This window comes from Delphinapterus leucas, chromosome 1 (genome assembly GCF_059928025.1).
Source record: "Delphinapterus leucas isolate spDelLeu-1000000601 "Yukka" chromosome 1, BTC_Dleu_Yukka2, whole genome shotgun sequence".
In the NCBI taxonomy this organism is placed as follows: Eukaryota; Metazoa; Chordata; class Mammalia; order Artiodactyla; family Monodontidae; genus Delphinapterus; species Delphinapterus leucas.
In genome coordinates this window covers 177,723,919-177,749,414 of record NC_143129.1, presented here as the reverse complement: position 1 = coordinate 177,749,414, position 25,496 = coordinate 177,723,919, and the positions used below count along the sequence as shown (strand labels likewise).

Genomic DNA, 25,496 nt, shown 5'->3' with positions numbered 1-25,496 from the left:
GTCAGGCCAAGCCAGACTCCACTCCCACCCTTGGGCTGCCAGCACTGAAGGGGACTTGGGAGGCTGCCAGCAGGACGGAGGCAGAGGCCAACCCTTGGAGCAAAGGGGGCAGGACGAGGCTGGTCGGATGGGCCTGGCACGAAGTGGAGCCCAGGCCACGGAGACGTCCACGGCCCTCCAGTGAACGGACGGTGGGACCTTGGCGGGCTGGGGGCAGGGTGTCCGAAGTGTGACGGTAGGCAGAGGAGGGCAGAGAGGCCTGGGTTCCAGCCCGGGCCCTGTTCCTGGCCTGCCACATGCCAACAGCCAACTCCCCTCTCATCTAAGAGGACTCAGTTCTCTTATCTGTGAAGTGGCCTCCACGGCTCTGACGTTCTCTGAAGCGTGACTGAGAAGGAGGGACCGTGAACATGCTGGATCATGTTCCCTCCTTGGGGAGCCTGGAGGAAAGACAGAGAAGCAAGAGGCATCTCTGAATCAGGGAGGGAAAACCCAGTCCCAGCCCAGGAGGCTCCAGCAATGCCTCTGACCGGAAGGCTCCGGACCCCGCGCTGGACCAGGAGCCCGTGGAATTGGGGCCATCTCTTTCTGCTTGTTTGTAAGACCTGTGTTGTCATCTCTGCATCTGCCTGAGACTGTCCCAGGCCCCCAGAGCTCCGTGAGGGCACGGGCTGTGTCCCACCCCAGCACAGACGGCGGGGCAGCACTATGGGGGTGTGTGGTGCCCCCGTGAGCAGCCTCGAGCCCCTGAGCTATTGCCCCCGCACCCTCTGCCTCCCTGGGTCAGGAGGCAGGGGCAGGGGGACCAGGCAGACGACCACACTCGTGTCTATATGCCCCCTGCCCCCAGAAACTGTGGGTGCTGTGTCCTGAAGACTTGGGAATCCTGGGATCAGCTTATGAGGAATCACAGCCACTTTGGAGGGGGGAAGCAAGGACCTCGGGCCCCAGACAGCACGTGGGCAAGGCGAGGTTCATGAAAGGCAAGCCTGCGGACCCCCAGAGACCATCAAACCATCCCCTGCCCCCTGACACACACAGATAGGAAAACCCAATCAGGGCTCTGACCGGTCTGAGGGTGTTTCCCCCTTCTCAGCCAGCGTACCCCAGGACAGGGATGGATGCAGAGCACGTAAGAGCCATCAGCCTTGGGGGCCAGGGTGATGGCAGAAGCACGAGCTCAGAGTCACAACTGTCCTGAATGAGTTGTATGACTTTGGCAGGCATCTGCTCCTCTCTGAGCCATGCTCTGTTCACCTGTAACCGCCTTTCTGGGGTGCAAGGGACCACGGTGAGCTGTGGTGAGTGCTCAGAGCAGAGTCTCAGTGTGTGTCCTCCCTCCCCTCCTCCAGGGGGACCGGGCACTTTGGGGGAGCCTCAGGACACACTTTGCTGATGTCAGCAAAAGTGAGGGGTGTAGGGACAGCCACCCTGCCTCTTGTCTGCATGGGAGGCTAGGTTGGAGGGCAGGGGCTGGGGAGCTGGAGTTGCCACAGCCAGGGACCTGGCTCTTGGCGTCACCAATCAGCATTCTTGGCCTTCCCCAATCAATAGAAATTGATAAGAAGACAGACAAGAAATTCAGGCAAGGCTTTATTGGGGCTCCTGCTGCAGCAGGAGGGAGCGAGAACACTTGCTGGCTCCCTGAGGAGAGGTGAGCTGGGTAGGGGTGTGTCCAGGGGTCAGGCCGGAGGGGTGGCTTAGGGGGTCTGCCCTCCCCTTTGGTGGTGGTGAGTGCAGGGGGCATGCGCGGTACCCTGCTTTTGCTCCCGGCTCTTCAGAAGCGGCAGTTGGGTTTTTGGTCTTTTTGTATCTTGCTGTCCATCATTTGCCCCAACTGCACACACACGCAGTTATTTTAGTCCCTTATAGTTTCTTTGTACTTTGTTGCTCAAGGAGACATTTGTCTGTGTGCAAGCACTGCAGCAAAGGGTCCCAGGTCCCGAGTTTGGGCAGTTGGTCCCAGAAAAGACAGTGGGAGGTGAGTGGGCAAGGCGGATGTGGCGGGAGGTGTTGACAGCTTCTAGGGCGTTGGCCATCTGATAAGCCCTGTAGCTTCCTTGCCAAAGACTTCATGAGATTTATTTGTTTTCTTTGGAGCCAGGTAAGGTGCCAGGTGAGCTGGTTTCCAGCCTCGGCTTTGTGGCTGGCTGCTTTGTGATCCAGAGCCAGTCACCACCCATCTCTGGGCCTCAGTCTCCCTGTCCATGACCTCCCTGCCTGCACCCTAGTGCTGCTGGATCCAGTTTATTTGGCTGAGTCGCCTGATGGCTCCCAGCCTCAGTTTCTTCATCTGCATAGTGGGGATAAACACAGCTACCACCTGGGAGATGTGAAGGGGGTTGTCCCCTCAGCACCCAGTCCAGGGACGCAGTAGGTGATCAGTACCTGTCCAAGTGCAGGGAGCAGGGGGCTTGAAGGAACAGACCCTGGGGGAGCGGGAAGCCGAGAGAGGATCTTGTGGGCTCTAGGACTCCCTCCTTCTCTCTCCTCAGTGTCTCTGTGCCTTTCATTCTCTCTTGGTTTCGGCCCCTCCCTCTGGCTTTCAGTCTGCCTCTCTCCGTCTCGGTCTCTCTCTGCACCTCGCTCTGCCTCTGCCCCTGCTTTTCTCTGTGTCTCTCCTCCTCACTCTGTCCCTTTTGTTCTCTGTTTTGGGCCTTCTTTGTCTCTGTCTCTGTTTTTCAGACTGTTTCTTTCCGTTTTTCTCCTTCCCTTTCCCATTCTCTCTCCTCTCTGGAGGCCCTCTGGCTTCACTGAACTGCTGGGCCAGGCTGGGGTGGGGAGAAGGCCGAAGCTCTGCTCTCAGGTGACACTGGGGTCCCTGAGGATGCTCAGTTCAGTGCCAGGGTCAAGGAGATAAAGGCCAGACAGCCCAAGAGCTCTGTTAAGGGATTGCTGGAACCTCTGCCTGGGGAACATGGGGGCTTCTGACTGGCTACGGGATCTATGGGATGGGTGGCTGAGAACACTTGTACCACTGTGAGTCTAGATATTTTCATTTAAGCCAGCTTCCTGATCCCCCAGAGCCAAAGGCCTGGCCATTCCCTGTCCCTCTGAAATGTGACGTCTTGTCAGAGGGACGAGGAGAATGTGGTTGAAGCAGGTGGTTTCCCAGGGCAGAGCCTGTGGGGGTTACTTAGAGAACAGAACACTTCTGGAAACCAGAACCATCTGGGAGGGCTTCCTGGAGGAGGTGGTCTATGAGGGACCAGGAGGGAGCCTAATAGGCCCAGGAGCCCAGCCTGTGCTGGGTGCTTTATTTATTTATTTTTCAATATTTATTTATTTATTTGGCTGCACCGAGTCTTCGTTGCAGCACACAGGATCTTTAGTTGCGGCTCGCAGGATATTTAGTTGCGGCATGTGAACTCTTGGTTGCAGCATGTGGGATCTAGTTCCCTGACCAGGGATCGAACCCGGGCCCCCTGCATTGGGAGCTTGGAGTTTCACCCACTGGACCACCAGGGAAGTCCACTGTGCTGGGTGCTTTAGAAACGTCACTGGTTTCTTCTTCTGCAGGGTGGGGATAAGCACAGCCACCACCTGGAAGATGTCGAGGAGAGTGTGTTGTAAAACCCAGCACCTGGACCAGGTGTGTACATAACAAGTCCCTGTCTGCAGATGAGGCCAAAGCATCCCCAGAGGGGTCAAGTGGCTGCCCGTGGTCATGCGGCCAGTGAATGGCGGGCCAGGGCTGGACCCATGCTCTGTGCGGCGCTGGTACTGCCTCCCCAGCTGCTGATGCCCCTGTATCCACAGCGCCCCTTCTTCCCTCCCTGGACGTGGGGTAAAGAGAATGGGTTGTGTGGCCTTGGATCAATTGCTGATCCTCTCCGGGTGTATCACCTGGGACAAATCAGACCAGTGGCTTTCTGAGAGGGCCTGAGGAGTCCCAGGCCCCCGTACTAGGGCTGCAGGGCCTACTGGAGGGGGAAGGAGGTGAACATGTGGGCTTTGAGCCCCTACCTTGCTTGGTCCCAAGGGTCTGCTCTTTAATCTGTTTTAACTGTGGCCTCCTGAACTTCCAGGTTCTCTGTAAAGCCTCCTATTTCCCTGAATTTCTAGGATCGTATGTACCCCCACTCCTCTACCCCAGTCATCAGGGCCCCCCTGCCCCCAGGCTAGCCCCTGACCCCAGGACTCAGGCCAGGCCAAGGCCAGCAGGGGCTGGATGGCCTGGGTCTCTGTCCTGGGAGGCTCGAGGGTTTGAAGGGGTGCCAGAGTTGGGTGGCCGGTGTCCAAAGGACCTTAATGGTGTGAGGTGTCTGGGAACTGGTATCTCTTGGGTCCTCCTGCCATCAGGCCTCTGTGCGGGGGTCTGGGATCGGGGCTGCTCTGGGACCAGCAGGCCAGACACAGGACAGCCTCGCCCCTCCCAGGGCAGAAGCTGGGGGTGCATGTGATGTAACAGGAGAGGCTGAGGCCAGTGGCCCCTGCAGCCTATAACAACACAAGAGCTACCCTGGCTTCATCCTCCTTGGAGGCAGTGGGACATGGTGATTAATACACAGTCTCTGAGTCCCAGGGATGGGGCTGCAGCTCTGCCTCTGTCCTCATTAGCAGGACACCTTGGACGTGTTGCTTAAACTCCCTGAGACTAGACTTCCTTCTCTGCAAAGCAGAGGCAACAACAGCGCTTGTCTCCTAGGTTTGATGCAAGAAGAAAAGATGATGCCTGCAAAGCACTTAGTTGGCACGTTGTAAGTGCTCAGTCAGCGCTGGCTTGCATTCTTACAATCCCTTCCCTCCGTGCATGCATCCCTGGTCCTCAGCACATCCCCTTATTGTGGCTTTTACAAAACGTCCTCGTGACAACGTGTTCACACGTCCACGTTCCCCATAAACCATGCTTTCCTATAAGGCAAATTGGGATCTGATCTTTCTCTTCTATTCTTGGCCCGGCCCATGGTAGATGCCCAAGAAATGTTTGTTGAATAAATGGGTGATTTATTTTGGCAAGATGCTGAACCCTTCCGTACAATGGTTTCTCCAGCGGGAGTCTTGGCTGATGACGTCTCGTCAGTAACATAGCTGGTGAGAACAGCAGTTGGACAGGTCAGATGTAGATGGAGTGTCAGACGACTTGAGAATCCAAGTTTCTAGCTCTGAGGCTGATTCTCGTTTACTCCACATTGCCTCCACCTGGCTTTGTCTTTAGAGGCAAGTCACTCCCCTTCTCTGGACCTCTCAGTCTCTGTGTGTCCTGTGAGGCCCGCAGACCATGTTTTCTGGAAGGGCCTGCCTAGATGTGGAGTTCAGCATTAGGGGACGCCCCCTAACACATTGCTGTCCCCAAGCCCCTTTCCAGGAATGATTCTCCAGCTCTGGGTAAGCCGGTAGAAGGTGTTGAATCCAGGTTTATTCTCACAGTGGGATGTCGGTGGTTGCCAGGTTGGCTGACATTCAAAGGTATTGAATCTCTGCTTTCTCAGCACAAGGAAGAGCCAATATCAAAGAGGATACCCCCAAATTCTCTGCCACTCCCTATTTAATCAAAGGTTTGGATAAAATAAGGATGCTCATGGAGGAGAGTTGGAAGGATACAAAGCACATATTTCTATAGACAGTCCCTTCCCCAATCTACCTGTGAATCAAGCCAAACCCAACCATAGCGATGTTGTGAATCACTTAGTTTAATATTCCACACTTGCCCCATTTATTAAACTACACCCAGTGGTGGGGGCATTTCTCGCAGTTCTCAGGGCCGGGAAGAGCCAGGCTTCTATTCCTCAACTGGTTTAGTTTTAACTTCTGAGCACCATGATTCACAGAATTGATTACATTTCCTTTTTTTCCTGGGCCACCAGGAAACTCACAGCTAAGTCTGCCAACCAGATAGGACGTCTCTCCCTGTCTTTTTCTTTCTTTCCCACTCTTTGACTTCATTTTCTCACTTAAAAAGATCAATCACATCCTGGATGTATTTTGTAAGCTGTCTCAAATCCTTTTTGTTAGAATGTGGGCTATGAATCCATGAAAGAAGTGGAAGCGTTGAGTCTTCCTGTGGAGTGGATGCTGGAGGAAGAGACGTGGAAATGGGGAAGGGAGAGCAGGAAGGCTGCTGATGGGCAGAGGTTCATGGAAAAGCCCAGGTCAGGGAGCAACCCCCAGGAAGGGAAGGAGTGCAGCCCAGAGGAAAATGATCAAGATAGGGGCCAGGTACTGAGTGAAGGAGGCTCATCAGGGGCCTGGTCTGGGAGCCTTGAATGCCAGGCTGCGTTTCTAATGTTTTTTGGCCGCACCGCGTGGCTTATGGGCTTTTAGTTCCCCGACCAGGGATCAAACCCGGCACCCTGGCAGTGAGACAAGCGAGTCCTAACCACTGGACTGCCAGGGAATTCCTAAATTTCTATTTTTTGAGGATCCACTCTGCCCCAGGCACTTTACATATGTCCTTAATAATTTCTACATTATTCCAGGCTTTATGAATTAGGAGACTGAGCCTCAGAGAAGGTAAATCATTTGCCCAGGGTTCTGAAATCTAAGAAATGGCAGAGCCCAGACTGGAACCCCAGACAGCAGCCCCCAGCTGTAGGCTTTGCCCACCTTCCTTTATCCTGGGACCATATGGAGCTGTGGAAGGCTTCTCAGGGAATGATGTCATCAGATGTAGGTTTCAAACAGATCACTGCTGCCTGCAGCGTGGAATGCAGTCAGTCTGGGGTCTGGGGGACCAGGAGGCAGCTCAGGTCTCTGCTGAGAGATGATGGTGGCTGGGACCAGGGTAGCAACGGGGATGAGGGTGGGGACAGAGAGGATGGGGTGGGGTCAAGAGAGATTTGGGAGGGAGAGCAGACGGGTCAGGTGGTGTGACTTTCGATGCTGGCGGTGGGGAAGGAGAAGATGTGCTGCGGAGGCAGCTGAGTCGGCCACCTGCGGAGATGGGGCTGATCTTACCTGACCACAGCCCCGCAGGCTTAGACCTTGCCCAGTCCAGCCCCCCTACGCGGTGTCATTAGCTTTGTTGACCTTGCCACGTGGAGCCATAGATGTCCCAGAGCCGAGGAAGGAGTTGGTGATTCCTGAAGGTCCCTGGTGACCTGGGCTGGGGTTTCGGGGCTCTGAGGGGACAGTGTGGACCCAGTTGGGTGACTCATGGCCCCCACCACTTCCTGCCTTTAGAGCCGCTAGCCCCAGGCGCTCTGGCCCTGCAGGAATTAGTGGGTATCCTGCCTTCTCACAATGGCTGAGTCAGAGTAATAGGGAGAGAGTAAAGGGACAAATTAAATAGTTAATCCCACTAGGGGATTGTAAGTAAAGAAAAAAGTATGGGAGACCTCTGTAAGTTAATGATCACTCAAGAAAACAGGTTTGCTTAGCCACAAAAGCAAGCAAGCTTGCTTAACAGTGAAACAATTCAACAGAAGCACGAGACATGCCCCCAAACAATAAAACAATGGTGGCATGAGTCCCACATCCTGCCCAGTGAGCTCAATAAGTTAATGACCCCTAGGACGTGCTCTCTGCACACATAAAAATCAATCATTTACAGTCGTGGCTTGACCACGTAGGGACAAGAAAACTCCCTGGCCCAACTTGGAGGAGGAGCTGGTGATGGAAGCGTGACATCTGCTCAAGAATGAGGAAGAAGGTGGTTATTTCCTCCTCCCCACTCTTCCTTTGATTATAAAACTGTAGCCCACTAACTTCTTGGGGCGTGGCACCCTCTTGCCCATTCGCTTGTCAGCTTCACAAGCGTCCTATTCTATTAAATCACTTTTTATCTATCACTTTGCCTTTCGCTGAATTCTTTCTGCTCTGAGACATAAAGAACCGGGGCTTCTCAAAGCACCCCCAAAATGCCACCTAGTGGTTTCGAGAGCCCTCGGGGCCCTTCCTCCATCCACCTGGGGGTCCAGGATCCTGCTCTGGGTATCAGGGGCACAGAAGGGTGTTGGGGGTGACCTGGGAGGTCCCAGAGGGGTGTGTCCATATAAGAAACTGAGAGGACTCAACAGGTGGTGAGAACTCTGATTTCTAGAACAGCACCTATATACAGAAAGTGCCCAATAGATGTTTTTTCAATCAAGAAATGAAGGGAGGAAGGAAAACCTTGGATCCAGTGACTGCTATGTCATCTCAGGGATGTCATTGCTTTTCTCTGAGCCTTGGCTCACCCAACTGGAAAATGGAGGAGCTGGTCTGATGGTCTTCAGGGGCCCTTCCAGCTTGAAGCTGAGGATTCTGGAAAGGAGAGGGAACTGTCCCCGTGGTGCTCAGGGGTGTGGGGCGTGGAGAAAGGCCACAGGCAGGGTGTCTAGGAGCTAAGCTCTGCAGGTCCTCCCTCCCTCCCTCCACTGTTGTCCTAGGAAAGCTCAGGCACAGACTCTGTGTATGTGTGTTGGGGGGGGGCTCCCCCAGAGTGGAAGAGCCCACAGCTGGTGTCAGCTATCATGCGAACAGCTCAGAGCCCACTCTGACTGGTCATAAGGCCCGAGACAGGCAGGTTCCATGCCCCGATGGTGTCAAGGCTCACCTGGGCCTAGGTAGCTTATCCCCGTGGGCATCATATGACTTCCCCAACCAGGGTTATACCCTCCTTACCCAGCAATTCATAAACAGTCAGTGCTGGGGTCTCTAACTAAAGGCCCAAGGGTCAGGTCTGACTTACAAATGAGTTAGTTTTGCTTGAGCCGTAGTGTTCTGCTTTTTAAGAAACATTGAATTTCAATACATTGGACAAAGCAGGCTCTATTCCCTTTGCCACAGTTGCCACTTGTCCCTATTGTCTTGTACTTGGTAGCTTCACACATGTTATCTGCCTGACCCCTGAAGGCATTTGGAAACTCTGAGCTCGATCAACAGCCCTGCTTTGTGGACACGGAGACTGGAGCAGGGAGAATGGAATCCTAGATGACCCAGAGGTTGGAAGAGCCCTTGAGATCACAAAGGTCTCATTTTCAGATCTCTGTCCCAGTATCATTTCTTTGGATACCTTCCCTGATCAAAGCAGCACCCCTATCCTCTCTGTCCCGTACCCTGCTCTGTTTGTCCTCATCACCTCCTGACCTCCCCCTCTCTAGCCTCCCAGTTTATTCTCTGTCCCTCTTGCTACTCTGTGTGCCCCATGAGGGCAGGGACTTGGTTTCACTGTTGTATCCCTAGTGCCAGAATAATGCCTGGCGCATGGTAGGTGCTCAAAAAAATTGTTGAAGAATGGGGAAAATGAGGCGCTAGGCATGGCAGCACCAGCCCCAGAACCCCTCCCTGCTACAGTTTCCCTGGGTGGTTCCAGGGACGTCCTGGAGTTGTGCTGGAGTCTCATGGTCACCCAGCAAACCCCAGGCCTCTGCCCCTGCACAGCGCTGTGTTTGGAGGTAAACCCAGCTGTGTCCTACCTGCCAGAAGGGAGAGGGGCCATGGTGTCATCTGGCTCCCCCAACCCTCCTACTCCCAGACCTGACGAATCATGCCTGGAATCCCAAGTTCAAATAGACCACAGCCTGGGTGTGCAGGAGGTACCTTTTGTGGGTTGTGGGCAGGGCAAGGGTCTGGGCAGGTCTTGGTGTCTTAAGTGTTCTCAGAACCAGAAGAAACTAGAGGAAGGGAGCAAATTGCAGAGGGTGGGCAGGGAGACTGGGAGCAGGAAACTCTTCTTATTTTTCTTCCAAGAGAGACTTTATTTTTTTCAAAGGTAAAAATATTTGCTTATAAAAACTGAGCACGAAGAAAAGGTAAAAAGGACACGCTCTTCTTCCTCCCAGGTAGAGGTCTCCACAGTACAAGCCCCTCTAGGGTCAGATGGCCTGGGCTCAAGTCCTGGCGTGACCACTTTCCAGCTACGGATCTTGAGAGGGTCTTTAACTTGTCGGTGCCTCGGTTTCTTCTTGTAAAATGGGGATATTTGTGCTCCTCTCAGCCTCTCTGCCCACTCTCTGCTATTGTCTCTTCCTTTCCTCCAGCTCTGAGTACATTTCTTTTTAAGACACCATGACCTGCCCAGGCCCCTGCCCTGCCCACAACCCATAAAAGACACATCCTGCACACCCAGGCTGTAGTCCGTTTGAACTTGGGATTCCAGGCTTAATCAGTACCTGTCAACTAGTATTGTCGTGAGGATTAGATAAGTAAATCCACGGAAGGGGCTTAGAGCAGTGCTTGGCACACAGTGAGGGCTATGGATGCGTTTGCTAGCATCTCATCATCACCATCACCATCATCACCATTGGCATCACCGTTACCATCATCATCTTTGCAGACAGCTCTTTATGCACCAACCTGCCTTCCTCTCTCTTTCCAATCTGTCCACCCACCCATCCACCCACCCACCCATCCGCCCACCCACCCATCCGCCCACCCACCCATCCATCCACCCACCCATCCACTCACCCACCCATCCATCCACCCACCCACCCATCCATCCACCCACCCATCCATCCATCCACCCACCCATCCATCCACCCACCCACCCATCCATCCACCCACCCATCCATCCACCCACCCATCCATCCATCCACCCATCCATCCACCCACCCATCCATCCATCCACCCACCCATCCATCCATCCACCCATCCATCCACCCACCCATCCATCCACCCACCCATCCACTCACCCACCCATCCATCCACCCACCCATCCATCCACCCACCCACCCATCCATCCACCCACCCATCCATCCATCCACCCATCCATCCACCCACCCATCCATCCATCCACCCACCCATCCATCCACCCACCCATCCATCCATCCTTCTCTAATGGGAATATCCCCACATGCTCTTCAGGAACCTGTTTTATACACTCCGCATTACATTACAGATAAACAAAATGGCTCAGGTCCTGGTTAATGGGGAGGGGTGAGAGTGATGGAAACAAAATCATTGAGCATCCTTGAAGTGCTGTTTTGCTGGGTTCTGTATCCATGTGGCAAACCTAGACTCTGCCTCAGTGCTTTTGGGTGTAATGAACTTTGCAGATCAAGAACACTTGCAATCAGGTATGTTGGCAGTAAGAAGGATCATTCCAGGAAGATCTTCGAAATCAAAAGTAACCAAGTAAAAGTCTATGCCATTTGTGTGCTTCCCATCTCCCTAATCAGACTGGGCGTTTCTGGAGGTGGGGACTGTGTCCCCTCATACAGACTCTTCCTGTAAAATGAGGAGACTACTAATAGTTGCCAGGCTTTCTTCTAGCGAATACTAGGTGCCAGGCACTGTGCTAACCCTCCTACACATAGCTCATGTAATCTCCACACCAACCCAGTGGAACAGGTACTACGGCTACAGCTGCCATCTTCTCCGTGGAGAAACGGAGCCATGGAGAGGTTGAAGAGCTTGCCAAGATCACAGGTTCTAAGTGGCAGAGCCGGAACAGTCTGATTGCACCGTGCTTTTATGTGCTAACTGATCCCTTAATGTATGACATAAGATCTGCAAGCCACTTAGCCAGCACAGAGCCCTCAGAAAATGCTGACATCGTTACCGTGTAGATTCAGGCACTGAGAGTCTGAGGATAGAGGTGAAGCTAGAGAAAGGGGGACGGGGGCTGCTGGGGAGCTTGTCTTCTGTTGACAGCTGAGCCCTGCTCCACCAGGGGTTCCTGCTTCCCCATCCCCCAGAGATGCCTTGGGTGCCTCCTCCCTCAGCCTCTTGGATTGACAGGCCGAAGTGAGGAGGGATGGGCATGGAGGTGGGGACCGGGCTCAGGCAGGCGAATCAGGTCATAGTGTGAAATAAAAGGGAGGAGGAAAGCACTGAAACTTCAGAACTCACGCTCCTTCCTGGAGACGAGGTGCCTAGGAGAGGAGCTAGGAAGCCAGGGCGCACGGAGGCTTGGAGCCTGGGGGACAGGATGGCCCCACAGAGAGCTGTGCAGCTGTCCCTGAAGAAGCCCACCTACGCTGTGTGTGTGGTGGGAATCGAAACATACGTGGATGTTTACAGGTGAGAGCCGAAAGCACCCACCTGGCTGCAGAGGGCTGGGCTGGGCTGGAGGACCCGCGGCAATGGGGTGGGCGCCTGGTGGACGAATGGGGCATATTGGAGGATGCTGACAAGAGGTTGTTTGGACAGCAGAGCAGAGGGACTAGGATATCAGGTCCATCTTGGGGCTCTGGCTCCTGGCACCAGGGTCAAGCCTTTGGCCTCAAGCCCCTGGATGACTGTTCCAGCTCTGAGCCCTGGGGACAGACTTTAGGGTCTGGGTTCTGCGTTCTGACATCCCAGTGGAACTTGTGTGGAGCATCAGAATGAGTTGTTGCTCAAGACAGAGGACAGGACTGGCCTCCCCTGATTTTGCCCTCAATTTCTTGCCAATGACCCATCTCTCTGAGGTGGGGAGGGGCAGTGTGTGTGGTGCAGCTCGTTCCTAGAAGGCCAGCCGGGGCGACTGGGATCAAGATGGAGTGGTTAGGGAATGATTCAATGCGTTAATGAAAGAAAAGAACTGGGATAAGCCTGGGGCTTATGTTTCAATGTGTTTTTTAATAAAGGAAAAGAACTTGGAACAAGCCTGGGGCTTGTGTTTGCCAGGAGGATGATGGTGATTATGGCACTGAAGGCACCTCTCAGGGCAGTGGAAGCATTAGCTTCCCCTGTTGGTCCCAATACTTCCTGGCCTGGCTTTACCCAGATGGAGGTCCAGGGACCTGGCCCAGTGTGAGTTTCCCCACCTGGCCATTGAGGAAGTTGGTCTTGGGGGTCTTTGGGGCTCTTTCCAACTCAACACACTCTCTATGAGCTCCATCTCTACTGGATCGGATGGGACCAGAGACCCTGCAGATGGGCAGGGGGCAGTCAAGGTGGGAGTCTCCCTCCCAGAGTAGGTGGGGGCTGAGGTCTGTTATAAGGTGGGATCTGAGCTGGGCCCAGCTTCACCTGGCCTCAGGGGAGCCTCTGCCCCAGAAGACCTCCCTGCCTCCCTCTCTGGGGCAGTGGCCTGGGGCTGGGGAGGGAGAGCCAGGAGCCCTGGGAGGCCAGACCTCGGCTCTAAGTCATGCTGGGGGCCCTGGCGTGGGGCTGGTTCTCTTGCATCTGGGTGGCTAACAGAGATCCCATTTTCTGCTGCCCTTTTATCATACGGTTGCCAGGCTTGGCAAGTGAAAATACAGGGCACCCAGTTAAGTTTACATTTCAGATTTTAAAAAATGCTTTTTTTTTTAAAGTATATTGCATGGAACGTACTTTTTTTTTTTTTTTTTTAATGCTGTTTAGCTGAAATCCACATTTAGCTAGACATCCTGTACTTTATCTGGTAACTCCGCTTTAACATCAAAAGTAGGGAAGAGGTCTCTAGTGAGCCCCTATCTTCCCGATTCCAGACCCCTGTTCTCATCCCAGGGGATGGCTATTTCTGGAAGGTAATTTCAGAACCTCGGGCCCTACATGATAGGTTGTGCTGCTGACTGAGGACAGAAGCATTTGACTGGGAGCCAGGAGACTTAGGTTCTGGTTCGGGCTCTGCCACTGACTTGCTGTCTGGCGTGGGCCAAGCCACTGGCCCTCTCTGGGCCCTGGCAGGATGAACTGAGCCCCTTATTCAGTTTAGCGTGGCGGTAAAGCACCCACACCCTGGACTTGGACAGACTTGGGTCCTCATCCTAGCTCCACTGGTGGCTGTGGGACCCTGGGCAAGCTGCTGCATTTCTCTGAGCCTGTTACATCATCTGACAAATGGGGAAGCAATAGCACTGATGTTAATGGCTTAGGGGGAGCATGATTGTGAGCATGCACGTGTAGGGCCCTTGCTCTGTGAGAGTGGGAAGTGCTTACAGCTCTGGCAGCTCTGTGGGTTCCCTTTCCTTCACTATTTGTTCTTCCCATCATGTGTCAGAGGGTGGAAGGAGCAAAGGACAGATCAGCGGGTGTGTGGTGGGAACACGGGGCGATGTCATCTGTAAACTCCTTTGGGGTCACCAAGTGCTTTAGCATCCTCAAGTGTGGGCCGTGGCCCAGCCGAGGGGAAGCTGCCTGGTTGTCTGTAGCTGCTGAGCTCTGGCTGACTCTGGGAGAGGGGGCTGCTCTGGGGTCCTGAGTGAGCACCGTGAGGGACCTGTACCCAAGAGCCCTTCAAGAAACATCACCCCTGGATGGACCTAGAGTCTGTCATACAGAGTGAAGAAAGTCAGAAAGAGAAAAACAAATACCGTATGCTAACACATATATATGGAATCTAAGAAAAAAAAAAAAGGTCATAACCTAGGGGTAAGACGGGAATAAAGACACAGACCTACTAGAGAATGGACTTGAGGATATGGGGAGGGGGAAGGGTAAGCTGTGACAAAGTGAGAGAGTGGCATGTACATATATACACTACCAAATGTAAAATAGATAGCTAGTGGGAAGCAGCCGCACAGGGAGATCAGCTCGGTGCTCTGTGACCACTTAGAGGGGTGGGATAGGGAGGGTGGGAGGGAGGGAGATGCAAGAAGGAGGGGATATGGGAACATATGTATATGTATAACTGATTCACTTTGTTATAAAGCAGAAACTAACACACCATTGTAAAGCAATTATACTCCAATAAAGATGTTAAAAAAAAGAAAAAAAGAAACTTCACCCTGGACGTTGGTAGTGACTAGCGTCATAGCCACGGAGAATCTCTAAACTAGAAAACAGAAGTTTATTCTGCAGCAAGTCGGTTTAAAAGTAGACCTAAAGAAGAACTTCCAGCCACTGAGGTCTCTGATAGGTGGAGAAAGGTGACGTAGAATTGTCAAGACAGGTGGAGGAAGGGGGCCGTGTATTGACAACCTGGGAAGGTTTAAGAGGAGCCTGAAGCTCACTCCAGGGCCTTGGCTGTCTAGGATGAAGGGGCTGTACTTGATGATGAACTTGGGGCTTTCCCACTCCCAGTGCCAGGTGCCTGGCTCCAGCTGAGGCCGAGCAAGGGGCCTCTGTTTGGCCTTGCTGGTAGAAGGCGGAAGCCCCCCAGAAGAGGGCCACCTGTGCTGGTCACCTGAGCTGCCCAGACTCCCAACCTTCCAGAGCCAGTGGAGATGGGCGTGTGGGAGTCATGGGATGTGATTAATTCCCCCATGTGCTCTCTAAGCTGGTTATTTGGGGGTAATTGTGTGCCCCAGGGGGTCCCAGCCCAAGGAACCTTAGGAATCCCCTGACTCAGCATGCACTGCAGATCCTACACCCTCACCCAAGCGGGCTAGCTCTCCACCGCGACCTCCTGGGTTTGGCCAGATAGCCCTGGCTGTCTCTGTCCTTTTCTTGGAGGTGGTCCCCAGAGGACTTATGCCAAAAACGAGGGGGTGTGTCATGGGGAATCCATTAGCCGTCCAGCCTGGCGCTCCCTGGCTGCCCAGAGGCCAGAATCAGAGTCCCAGGCTGGAGATCACATGAACATTTATCCTTAGGGATGGAGGAGAAGGCTGGCTGGGTGGGGCTAGGGACAATCTCCTGGATTTTTTCTAAGCCTCCCCCAGCCCTACACAAGCCTCAAAGCCAAATAGACTCTTAGATCCAAGATGACTGGAATCCCAGGAGCACAGGGAATGGGGTCTCTGTAGGGCCTCTCAGATGAGCCAGAGAAAAGACCCAGACCACTTCTCTTTTCTGGGGTTCCCTGTATTTCAAAAACCCAAAATGCCAAAACAGAGTTGTAAAACTTGTGGTCTATATATTCTTTTTTTTAAAAAATGAATTTATTAAAAAAATAATAATTATAAATAAATAAATTTATTTTATTTATTTATTTTTGGCTGTTTTGTGTCTTCGTTGCTGTGTGTGGGCTTTCTCTAGCTGAGGTGAGCAGGGGCTACTCTTCATTGCAGTGTGCGGGCTTCTCACTGCAGTGGCTTCTCTTGTTGTGGAGCACGGGCTCTAGGCTCGTGGGCTTCAGTAGTTGCGGCACACAGGCTCAACAGTTGTGGCTCGCAGGCTCTAGAGCACAGGCTCAGTAGCTGTGGCGCACGGGCTTAGTTGCTCCGTGGCATGTGGGATCTTCCCGGACCAGGTCTCAAACCTGTGTCCCCTGCATTGGCAGGCAGATTCTCAACCACTGCACCACCAGGGTAGTCCTGATCTATATATAATTGATGTTTACATTAAGTAAATTAATGCTTTTAACTTGCGAAGAAGTACAATGAAACATAATTGTGCTCCTCAGGGATAATTACAGGATTGAGGCCAACACTAATTCATGATGAGTGACAGGCTCCGAGAGCCGGGCTGGGACCTGGATTTAAAGCCAGGTGAGGATCTCCTCTCCTACTTGTTCCGTCCTGTTGCTGTATCGCATTCCTTCATTGGAAGTGATGTTAATGTTTAGATTCGAGGGTTCTTGGAGATTATGAGGCCGGGGTCCCCTGTAAGGTCCACGGAGCCAGGAGAGGCCAGGGAGTTACAGGATTTGGATGCGAAATGGGGCAGTGTGAGTTCTTGAAACGTAAAATACTGGCATCAGAGAGGGTACCAGAGGTCAGACGCCCCCTAAGTCTACAGGTGTCCCTGCCTCCCTGGTCCTCGTTGCTAACTAACTCCCATTTTGAGACCTGGGAATCCATTCAGTCACTCTTCCCTCCCCTCTTCTGGCCCTATAGCCCCTTCCCTGTCCCCGCTTCTCCTTCCCATCATTTTGGTCTTGGAGCCTCTCCTCATCCTTGAGTGTCTCCTCTTCCCCCTGCTGCTCCCAGCACTTCCAGCTCCACTTCTCTCTCCTCCCCCCAATCCCCACCTTCCTCCTTTGGTGGCGGGCCCGGGGCCAGGCAGCAGACCCCAAGAGAAGACGTGAGGTGCAGGGAATGGAGGGGTGATCGCTCACCCATGACGTAGATGCCTCCTTGACCCCCAAAATGCTTTCCCTGTGATGTGTTGTCCTCTCCTTTGCTATGTCCAGAGAAGCTTCCATTCCCTTTGCTGTGGCTTTTAAGCAGCTGTTCAGCTCTGCCAAGTGGTTCTGATGCTCAAAGACGTATGGGAGGTGGGGGTGAGGCTGGAAGGAACTGGCAAATCCACACCCAGCCAAAGACATCAGCCACCTGGGGAGCCCAGGAGGGGGACCTCAGCTGTGGGCCGGGAGCAGTGGGGGCGATTCCAAATGCTGCCACCCAGGGGTGGGTGCCGAGGGAGCTGGGACCTGCCGGAACTTTTCAGGAGCCTGGCCTCGCAGCAGGTACAGGCCTGAGTTGGGTCTCCAAATGCACCCTGGGCCCCAGAACAGAGAACCCAGTCACTCTGCATTTGAGACCAAGGCCACCTGAAGCCCTGCCAAGCACTTCTCCAGCACACCTTCCCTGCCACGCTTATGACCCTGCCTATACCCCCACCTGGGTCTCCATTGCTGTGCTGGGAGAGTGGGCAAAGGGAAGGCCAGAAATTCCTCAGGAGGATCCTGCAGAGGGTGTGGTCTGAGCCAGGCTGCCAGATGTAGTGAAAGGGTGGGCTGGGGCTTCCGGACCTGGACAAGAAGGAAGGCCTGGGCCCCAGAGGAGGAAGCTCCATTGGGATGGGGCCTCTGAGAGTCAGTTCGATGACTGCAGAGAACAAGATGGCTGGTAACCAGTCATAACCACCAGTTAGGGTCAGGCTGGTCCTTGCAGGCTGTGTGACTTTGGGCCAGTTACTTAGCCTCTCTGAGCCTGTTTCCTCCCATGCTAGATGAGGATAATATCACCAGTTAATTGCACCTGTGAATTTGGCCCCCATTTTACAGATGAGAATTGCATAATCCACGGAGCACAGCCATACAATTTCCCATCTTGCAGATGGGGAAACTGAGGCTGAGAGGGGAGAAGTGACTCATGATTCTGACTTTCCATTCAGGGCTCTTCTCTTAAGGATGTTCTGGCCCCCAGCTCCTGTTTGCCTCTGCTGGGAAGGCCCGGGGTGGAAAGCTGCCACCCCCCATCTCTAGCCCCCATCCTTGGGCAGGCAGGGGTCCACTGAAAGAAGGCCTGACCAGCCCGGCCCTCCTTGCAGGCTCTCTGGGTGTGGCCTTAGCTGAGCAATGACAGGGCATAAGGCACCCGTGATTCTTATCTCTGGGAAGGAAGGAAAGAGGGAGAGGACATAACTACACCCTGTGTGATTCTACACTTAGGGGAAAATCCCTGCCTGTGATGTGGGGTCTGCCTGTGATGTGATGTCAGCCATTGCCCTCCCCAACCTCTGTCGGCCACAGCCAGCACCCAGGGAGGACCAAGGAGGAAGCCACACGGGGGCCTGAACTTTCTGTGACCTTTGCCTCGCTGTGGTCACTTGACAAATGTTACTGGTCACCCGCTCCTTATTCAGCTCTGTGCTGGGCTGAGGCACCTGGAGATTATATGACCCACCCCCGCCCCCGAGGGGCTCCCATCTTAGTCTGGGAGCTAAAAAACCTTCAGAATGTGGACGCTAACAATTGCATCGCTAACCGGGTTTGGGGTCAGGTCTGAGAGTGAAGGGAGATGGAAGAATCCTATTCCCCAGGGTCTGCCTGCTCCCCATGCCCCTTGTGACAGTGATGACAATGGTGACAGCACCATCTTCAGCTCACGGTGCTTGCTGTACTATCTCAATTAAATCTCACAACAAGCCTCTGAGGTAGTGACTACTACGATCCCCATCTTGCAGACAAGGAAACTGAGACACAGAGATGTCAAAAGACTTGCCCAAGTCACACAGCCAACAAATGGCAGAGCTGGGATTTGAACCCAGGTTTGCCTGATCGCAAATTCTATGAGCTCAACCCCAAGAGAGCCCGTTATTGGGGAATTTTCTGCGTTGCTGGGTTGGTGCGAGGGGTGGGTGAGGGCAAGGCAGGGGATGAGCTTTGGAGTCAGACCCTGAGCGGGGTCACATCTCAGCTCTCCCTTGTTGCCCCACGTGGGACCTCCCTCTGAATTTCACATCATCTGTAAAATGGGGAGAAGAATAATAACCGCTCTGCTCAGCAAACAGGGGCCGTAGGGGTGGAATCAGAATGGAGCAAAAGTACTTTGGGGCCCGTGATGTCCCTGACCTGGGTGGATGCCATGAGGGCAGGGCCAGGGCTGACTCATCTCTTCTTTCCTGGTGCCCAGCGTGGCACAGTAGGAAATGCATGTTGAGGCAGAGCGGCCGACAGCAGTAACAGGACTCCGTGTGCTCCCCGGAGCTGATGTTCTTTAGGGCCGGAGCCTGTGGGGGTCTGGCCAGCTCCGTGGGACTGTTGGCCACAGTGGTTCTTGGCTCCTGGCAGAAGCGACCACAGACCTGGTCGTACCTGAGAGGACTTGCCAGGTCCTGCTGGCTGGTCCCAGGGCATTTCTTGTGGCTTCAGTCCAGGGAACATCAAGTCCGGGACACCTGGAGAGTGGCACCTCTGGGGCTCTGGGCAGACAGGTGGCTGATCAAGTGTGAAGGGGGAGTCACAGGCTTGGCTGGCCTGGTCTGCTCAAGGGCTGCCTGCCAGCTTGCTCCTCAGCCTTTCCATCCAGTTCTGCATTATTCTCCCTTCTGCCCTCACCTCTCCCCCAGCACAATGCCCTGGACAAGCCTCCAGGGCAACCTGGTCCTCTGCCGCCACCCCCATACCCACTCCCCTAGCTGGAGGCGGGGTCAGCCCCATCCTGCCCTCCCTGCCCAGACCCTAGGCTGGGCAGAGGGGTCCCCTGACCCCTGAGATCGTCCCTAGGGGCTGGTGGTATCCAAGCAGCAGGTAGGATGGACAGCAGGGGAGGGACTCCATGACTGCTATGTTTCTCTTCTCCCTAGAGACCAGGTGGTCAACTTCCGAGTAGTTGAGATAAGGTGTGGCCTGTGGAGCCCCAGTGGGAGGAAGCTTCTGGATACAGGTTGCAGCCAAGTAAAAGGAAAAGCTTTCTAATTACCTGAGCTGTCAAAGCACAGAGGGCTGTAAGGTAGTGAGCTGCCTGTTCAAGCACAGAGTTCTGCGATGGGCAAGGAGCTGGCCAGGATGGCCTCTGAGGCCCCTCTCTCACCCAAGGCCTATGAAGATACTCCACAGTCTCATTGTCTTAGGGCAGAAAGGGGCCAGAGGTCATGGGTGCCAACTTCCTGGTCTGCACTGACTTCACCCCTGCAAATTTCAGGTGCGTGGAGGGGGAAGAGGGCTCTCCTGCCTCAGTGCCCCACATCCTGCCGGCTCCCAAGGGATCACATTGAAGCGCTTGTGTTGCAAAGTTTCAACATTTTCCTTTTTCCTTCCTACGTCTTCCCTGACTATTTCCTTCCTCCGGTCCCCGCCAGGGACACGCTCAGGGCACACACACTCATTTTCAAGTCAGCAGGACAGCATAATACAGAAGACAAACCTGCTGCTCCTTCCATCCTTTACCAGGAAGGTTACTTAACCTCTCTGAGAAGATTTCTTCATCTGCTAAATGAGGACAGCAAGGGTTCCTGCGAGGGTTGTTGTGAAGGGTAGACGAGGCACCAAAAGCTGAGCATGGGGCCTCCCTGGTGGCTCAGTGGTTGGGAGTCCGCCTGCCGATGCAGGGGACACGGGTTCGTGCCCCGGTCCGGGAAGATCCCACATGCCGCGGAGTGGCTGGGCCCGTGAGCCATGGCCGCTGAGCCTGCGCGTCTGGAGCCTGTGCTCCGCAATGGGAGAGGCCACAACGGTGAGAGGCCCGTGTACCGCAAAAAAAAAAAAAAAAAAAAAGACAGGGTGAGGGACAGCGTTTCGGGGTGTGTGATCTGCTCGTGCACATTCTTCTGCTCGGTTGCTGGTGAGGTAATTGGGAGTCAACATCATCAACCTTCTGGTTCCAACCTGTCTGGGGCCTCTGTGCTTGTGGGCAGCATGCAGTTAACTTCTTCCACCTGGTGGGGGCTTCAGTATCTGCCAAAGAGCTCGAAGGATGCGGCTCAGAATATTATCCATAGCCCTTGAGGAGGAGCTAGAGATCCTTGACTTTGTTTAATGGCTAAACTATTATTATTTTGTCTTGCTTGGCTGTTTTCCATTGTTTCTGCATTTTCTCATTTTTCTGATTAAATTTATTCTTTGGAACTTGGGGGAAGGCCTAGGAGGCTAAAATTACAAACAAGAGGCAGGCAGAAGACATGGTGGAGGGGGGGTCTGTCCCGGGGAGGTCCATAGGTTCTTTTTTTTTTTTTTTTAGCAGGCCTCTCACTGTTGTGGCCTCTCCCGTTGCGGAGCACAGGCTCCGGATGCTCAGGCTCAGCGGCCATGGCTCATGGGCCCAGCCGCTCCACGGCATGTGGGATCTTCCCGGACCAGGGCACGAACCCGTGTCCCCTGCATCGGCAGGCGGACTCTCAACCACTGCGTCACCAGGGAAGCCCGGTCCGTAGATTCTTGCTCGGGTACAGTTCCACGTTCCTGGGTTGCCTTGTCCTCATCCATAAAACGGGGGTTTCTTGTACCCCTTGCCCACACCAGACACCACGCTGGGTGCTGAGATGAGAGTAGTCTTAGTGAAAGTAAAATGGGAAAATTCCCCACATTCTAGAGGGAGAAACAGGAGAGACAGGCAATAGAAAAACATGTCAAATAAACATGACATGTCAGGTGACAAGTGCCATGGGTTGAAATGAAGCTGGGTCATGGGGTTAGGGAGTGTGGGGTTCATGGTGTCACCCATGTCACACAGATTTAAATAGGGCAGTCAGGGAAGACCTCTGAGAAGGAAATGAGGCACGGAGGGCCCAGCGGAGGCTCGGGAGCTGAACATTGTGAACGAAGAGAACCCAAGTGCAAAGGGTCCAAGGCAGGAGGGAGCTTGGCAACTGGAGGGAGAACAGGAGCTGGGTTTGCAGGAGTGAGGAGGGCATAGCCAACTCCGCGCAGACTGCAGAGCCCCCGGGGAAAAGCTGTGAACAGAAGGGATGCTGAATGACTTCTGTGTTAAGAGGATCCCTCTGCTGCTGTGCTGAGACCAGATCGTGGGCAGCAGGAGAAGGAGCAGGGGGACCAGCCTATTGTGAAAATCCACACGGAAAAAGCTGGTGCCTGGACCAGGGCGTTAGGCGTGGAAGAGACGTGAATGCCAGCAGGTGATGCTGTAAAGGGGGAGCTGACAGGGTTTACTGGTGACTGGATGTGAGCTCGAGGGAAGGAGAGAAGGCCAGGATGAATCCGATGATGGGGCAACTGTGGCCTAACCCGGGCAGGTTTGGACGGGGCAGAAGTGGGGAGCTAAGAGTTTCGTTTTGGACATGTTAAATGTAAAAAACCTGTTAGACACCCTAAAGAGATGTTCAAAAGACAGCTTTGAGTCTTGAGATGGAAAATGGGGGTTCTAAGTCTGGGAGGCTTAGGTTCCTATGGCAACTGACTAAACAATGGCAAAGGGCATGTAAGGTGGGAAGATGCCTGAAAGTGCCTCTTGAGGACGGTGAGGCCACGAGTGGGGTGAGGACCTGTGGGTCCTGCCAGCAGCCTGCAGGGCTCAGGGACCCCTCTCCACCCCAGCCTCATCTTTAAAACGAGAATAATAATTGCCTTATGGGGCCATGATATGCGTCCGAGAGCCAGGTCCTGAGTGGAACTTGGGCCTGTTGTAGCTACGACCATCACCACCATTGTCAATGGGGGCAGTTGTTTGTGGGGACTGAGTGACCACGGCAGGGATCTGGAAGGGGTGTCTGGTTTCTCCAGGGGCTTTAATACTTGGGTGGTTTCTCAGGGATACAGGAAACGATGGAGGCAGGAGGATGTATCAAAGGACCCTTCTGGGCCTGGCATCTTTGCAGTCGGGTGGACGTTTGCAAGTTGACTTGACCTTGGGTGGTGGCCTTGAGGCTGATGGCTCTGTCCTGGGGGACGGCAGTGGGTAGCCCTGACATGTAGTTCCCTCGTCCGACTTCCCCTCCAGGGTGTGTGTTCCACATGGCCAAATGCCTCATGGAACCCTGGGGCCCATCACAGGGCTGGGGCAGGGAGGCACACAGTTCAGGTTTATTCAGGGGTTGAAGAAGGACAAGCGCCCCCAGAGGCCCTGCTGACTTTGCTCCTGGTGCCCTGTGGCCCGAGTTTGCAGAGCATCCCCTCTGAGTCTACGGCCCAGGAAGGCTGGCCCCTACCTGCTGTGGCTGGAAGCAGCTGGTGACTTGAGAAGTAGCGTGGAGGCCCAGCAGATGGGTGACCCCGGCTGGGGCCTGGCAGACTGAGGGCTTCCTGATCCCCCTTTCTGGAGCCCAGAGCTCTGGAGTATTGGGTGGATGTGGTATATCAGGTAGATGGGGAGAAATTTGCAGGGTATGGCCTCAGTCAAGTTCTGTACCACTGGGTGCAGATGGGCCTGAATCCCCCTGCAGACTAGGGGCAACTGAATCCATTCATTCATTTAACAAGTGTTTATGAGACTGACCACACACCAGACACTGTTATAGGTGCTGGGAGATAGCAATGAGCAAAACAGACAAAACTCCCTGACCTTCTAGCAGGAGAGACGGACAATACCTAACAGTATGATTAAGAATCAGAGCAGACAGTGCTTTGTGACCACCTAGAGGGGTGGGATAGGGAGGGTGGGAGGGAGACGCAAGAGGGAGGGGTTGGGAGATATATGTATACATATAGCTGATTCACTTTGTTATACAGCAGAAACTAACACACCACTGTAAAGCAATTATACTCCAGTAAAGATGTTAAAAACAAACAAGCAAACAAACAAAAAAGAATCAGAGCAGAGTGGCAGGGATAAGGAGAGTGTGGGAGAAGGTGGGACAAGGTGTAGCATTAAATAGAGCGATGGGCGGGGGTTGCTCACTGAGAAGGTGACATTTAAGCAGAGCCCTGAAGAAGGTAAAGGAGTGAGTCTTGTGGATATCTGGGGGAAGAGCATTTTATGCAGTGGAAACGGCCAGTGCAAAGGCCCTGAGGCAGGACAGCCTGGCAGCTTCATGGAACATCAGGAAGGTCAGTGTGGCTTGAGCAGAGTGAGTGAGGACTGAGCCTAGGGGGGTGGAGGAGGTTCCCGGGGGTTGGCAGAGGGCAAATCGGGAGGGGCTTTTTATGCCATTGTGAGGACTTCACTGTGTGTGATGGGAACCGTTGCTTTTGAGCATGAGAACAACGTGATCTGTTCTGAGTGGGGAACAGACTGGAGCGGGCACAGGTGGGCTTAAGAAGCTGCTCAGCACTCTAAGTGGGTGCAGGTGTGGCAGTGGAGGAGGTGAGAGGTGGTCTCAAATGGATTTCTTGTTGGGTTAGAGAATTCGGAAGCATAAAAGCAGGAAGCTTTGGGGGAGGTGGGGGATTGAGGATGTCCAGAGGTTTTCAGTCTCTGCTCTCTGGAGCCTCAGGGGCCACGGTGGGGGTGGAAGGGTTAAACACCGTGGCTCGGCACCACCCCCGACTCCCTTTTGTCCTTCTTCTGTCTGGGGTTCCACGCGAGGTCCACTGAAAGGGCTCTGCCACTAAAACAGAACTCAACAGCCACTGCTCTGCTCCAAGCCCTTCATGTTGCAGATGGGGAGACTGAGGCCCGGGGACGATGTGCCCAGGGTGGGTCACGTGGAAATCAGTGGAGAGCTGGGATGGAGCCCTGGGGCCCAACCAGGTTGGTCTCCCGACCAGTGGGCCCCTCACTCCCCGCCACTCCCCACTCCAGCTGTTAGGGGGTGCTGTTGCATAGCCGGGTAGCCCTAGCCCACTACCCCACTGGTCTCTCTCCTGAGCCCCCGGATGCTCTCCTCTCTCCTTTCTATCAGTGATGTGCCCGAGGGTGCTGAGACCTTCAGTGTCTCTGGGAGCCCCGGGGTGGAGGTCTTCACGGTCTACAACATAGCACGGGTGACAGAGCCCACAGGTAAGGCCTACTGGCCCCTGAATGCCGGCGTGGACGTGATCATATCTGTGGACACAGCCAGTAAGGCTTTAAACGATCTCGAGGTAAGAGGCTACTTCCCCACAGAAGGTAAGAGCCCCCCACAAAGCACACCCTGTTCACACATCACCCCCACTCAACCAAACCCCACAAGGCTTTGCCACCCACATCCACGCGACACATCCTGATACAACTCAAGAGACACCCAAAGATGCAAACCCACCCCAATGCCCCAACGTCACACGCACACATACACGAGTGCTCCCGTAAAAGCACAGCCTTCCTGCTCACCCCCTCAAATTCACAAACACCTGCTTTAACACAGCTCCGCACAGACCCCAAACAAGCCCCCCACTCCTGTGCAGACAGGAGTTCTCGGCAGCACCCATACACACATGCATGCACGTGGACACAGGTACATACCAGGGTGTGTGTCTCCCACCTAAGGAAGCAGGAAGCCTTCTTTTTCACAGAGGACACCCTTCTTACTCACCCTCAGGCACCCACCACATACACAGTGAGCCCTGATTCATTGATTCAGCCTTTTCTCCAACGACACCGAAAAGGTGGGGACTGTGCAGCGGTTGAGAGTAGGGGCCCTGGAGCCCCTACTCTCCTACCTCTGAGCCCCATCTACTGGGGTCATCCTGGGGGCTCACTGAGATGGCCTGGGTGGAGCCCTGGCCATGGGTTCTAGGGCATGGGGAAAGCTCTGTGAGCTTGGGCTGCTACTATGGGGCGGGGGTGGGGGGTGGTCATTGTTCCCATTTTACAGATGAAGAAACAGAGGCTTAGAGAGGTTGAATAACTTGCCTGTCCCTAGTG

General features: G+C 54.0%; 1 protein-coding gene across 3 annotated transcripts in view; it reads left to right on the top strand.

Annotated features, from left to right (window-relative positions):
* The first annotated feature begins 11,413 nt into the window (after positions 1-11,413).
* Positions 11,414-25,496, top strand: part of PADI1 (peptidyl arginine deiminase 1) — a 33,984-nt gene continuing 19,901 nt past the window's right edge. The window contains exons 1-2 of one of the 3 annotated variants that reach the window (XM_089900193.1): positions 11,414-11,883; positions 24,556-24,736. In XM_089900193.1, the coding sequence (XP_089756319.1) occupies positions 11,792-11,883; positions 24,556-24,736 (273 nt within the window). In that variant the 5' untranslated portion in view covers positions 11,414-11,791. The remainder of the gene's footprint in view (positions 11,884-24,555; positions 24,737-25,496) is intronic. The other 2 variants (XM_089900199.1, XM_022552025.3) reach the window with 2 other exon arrangements.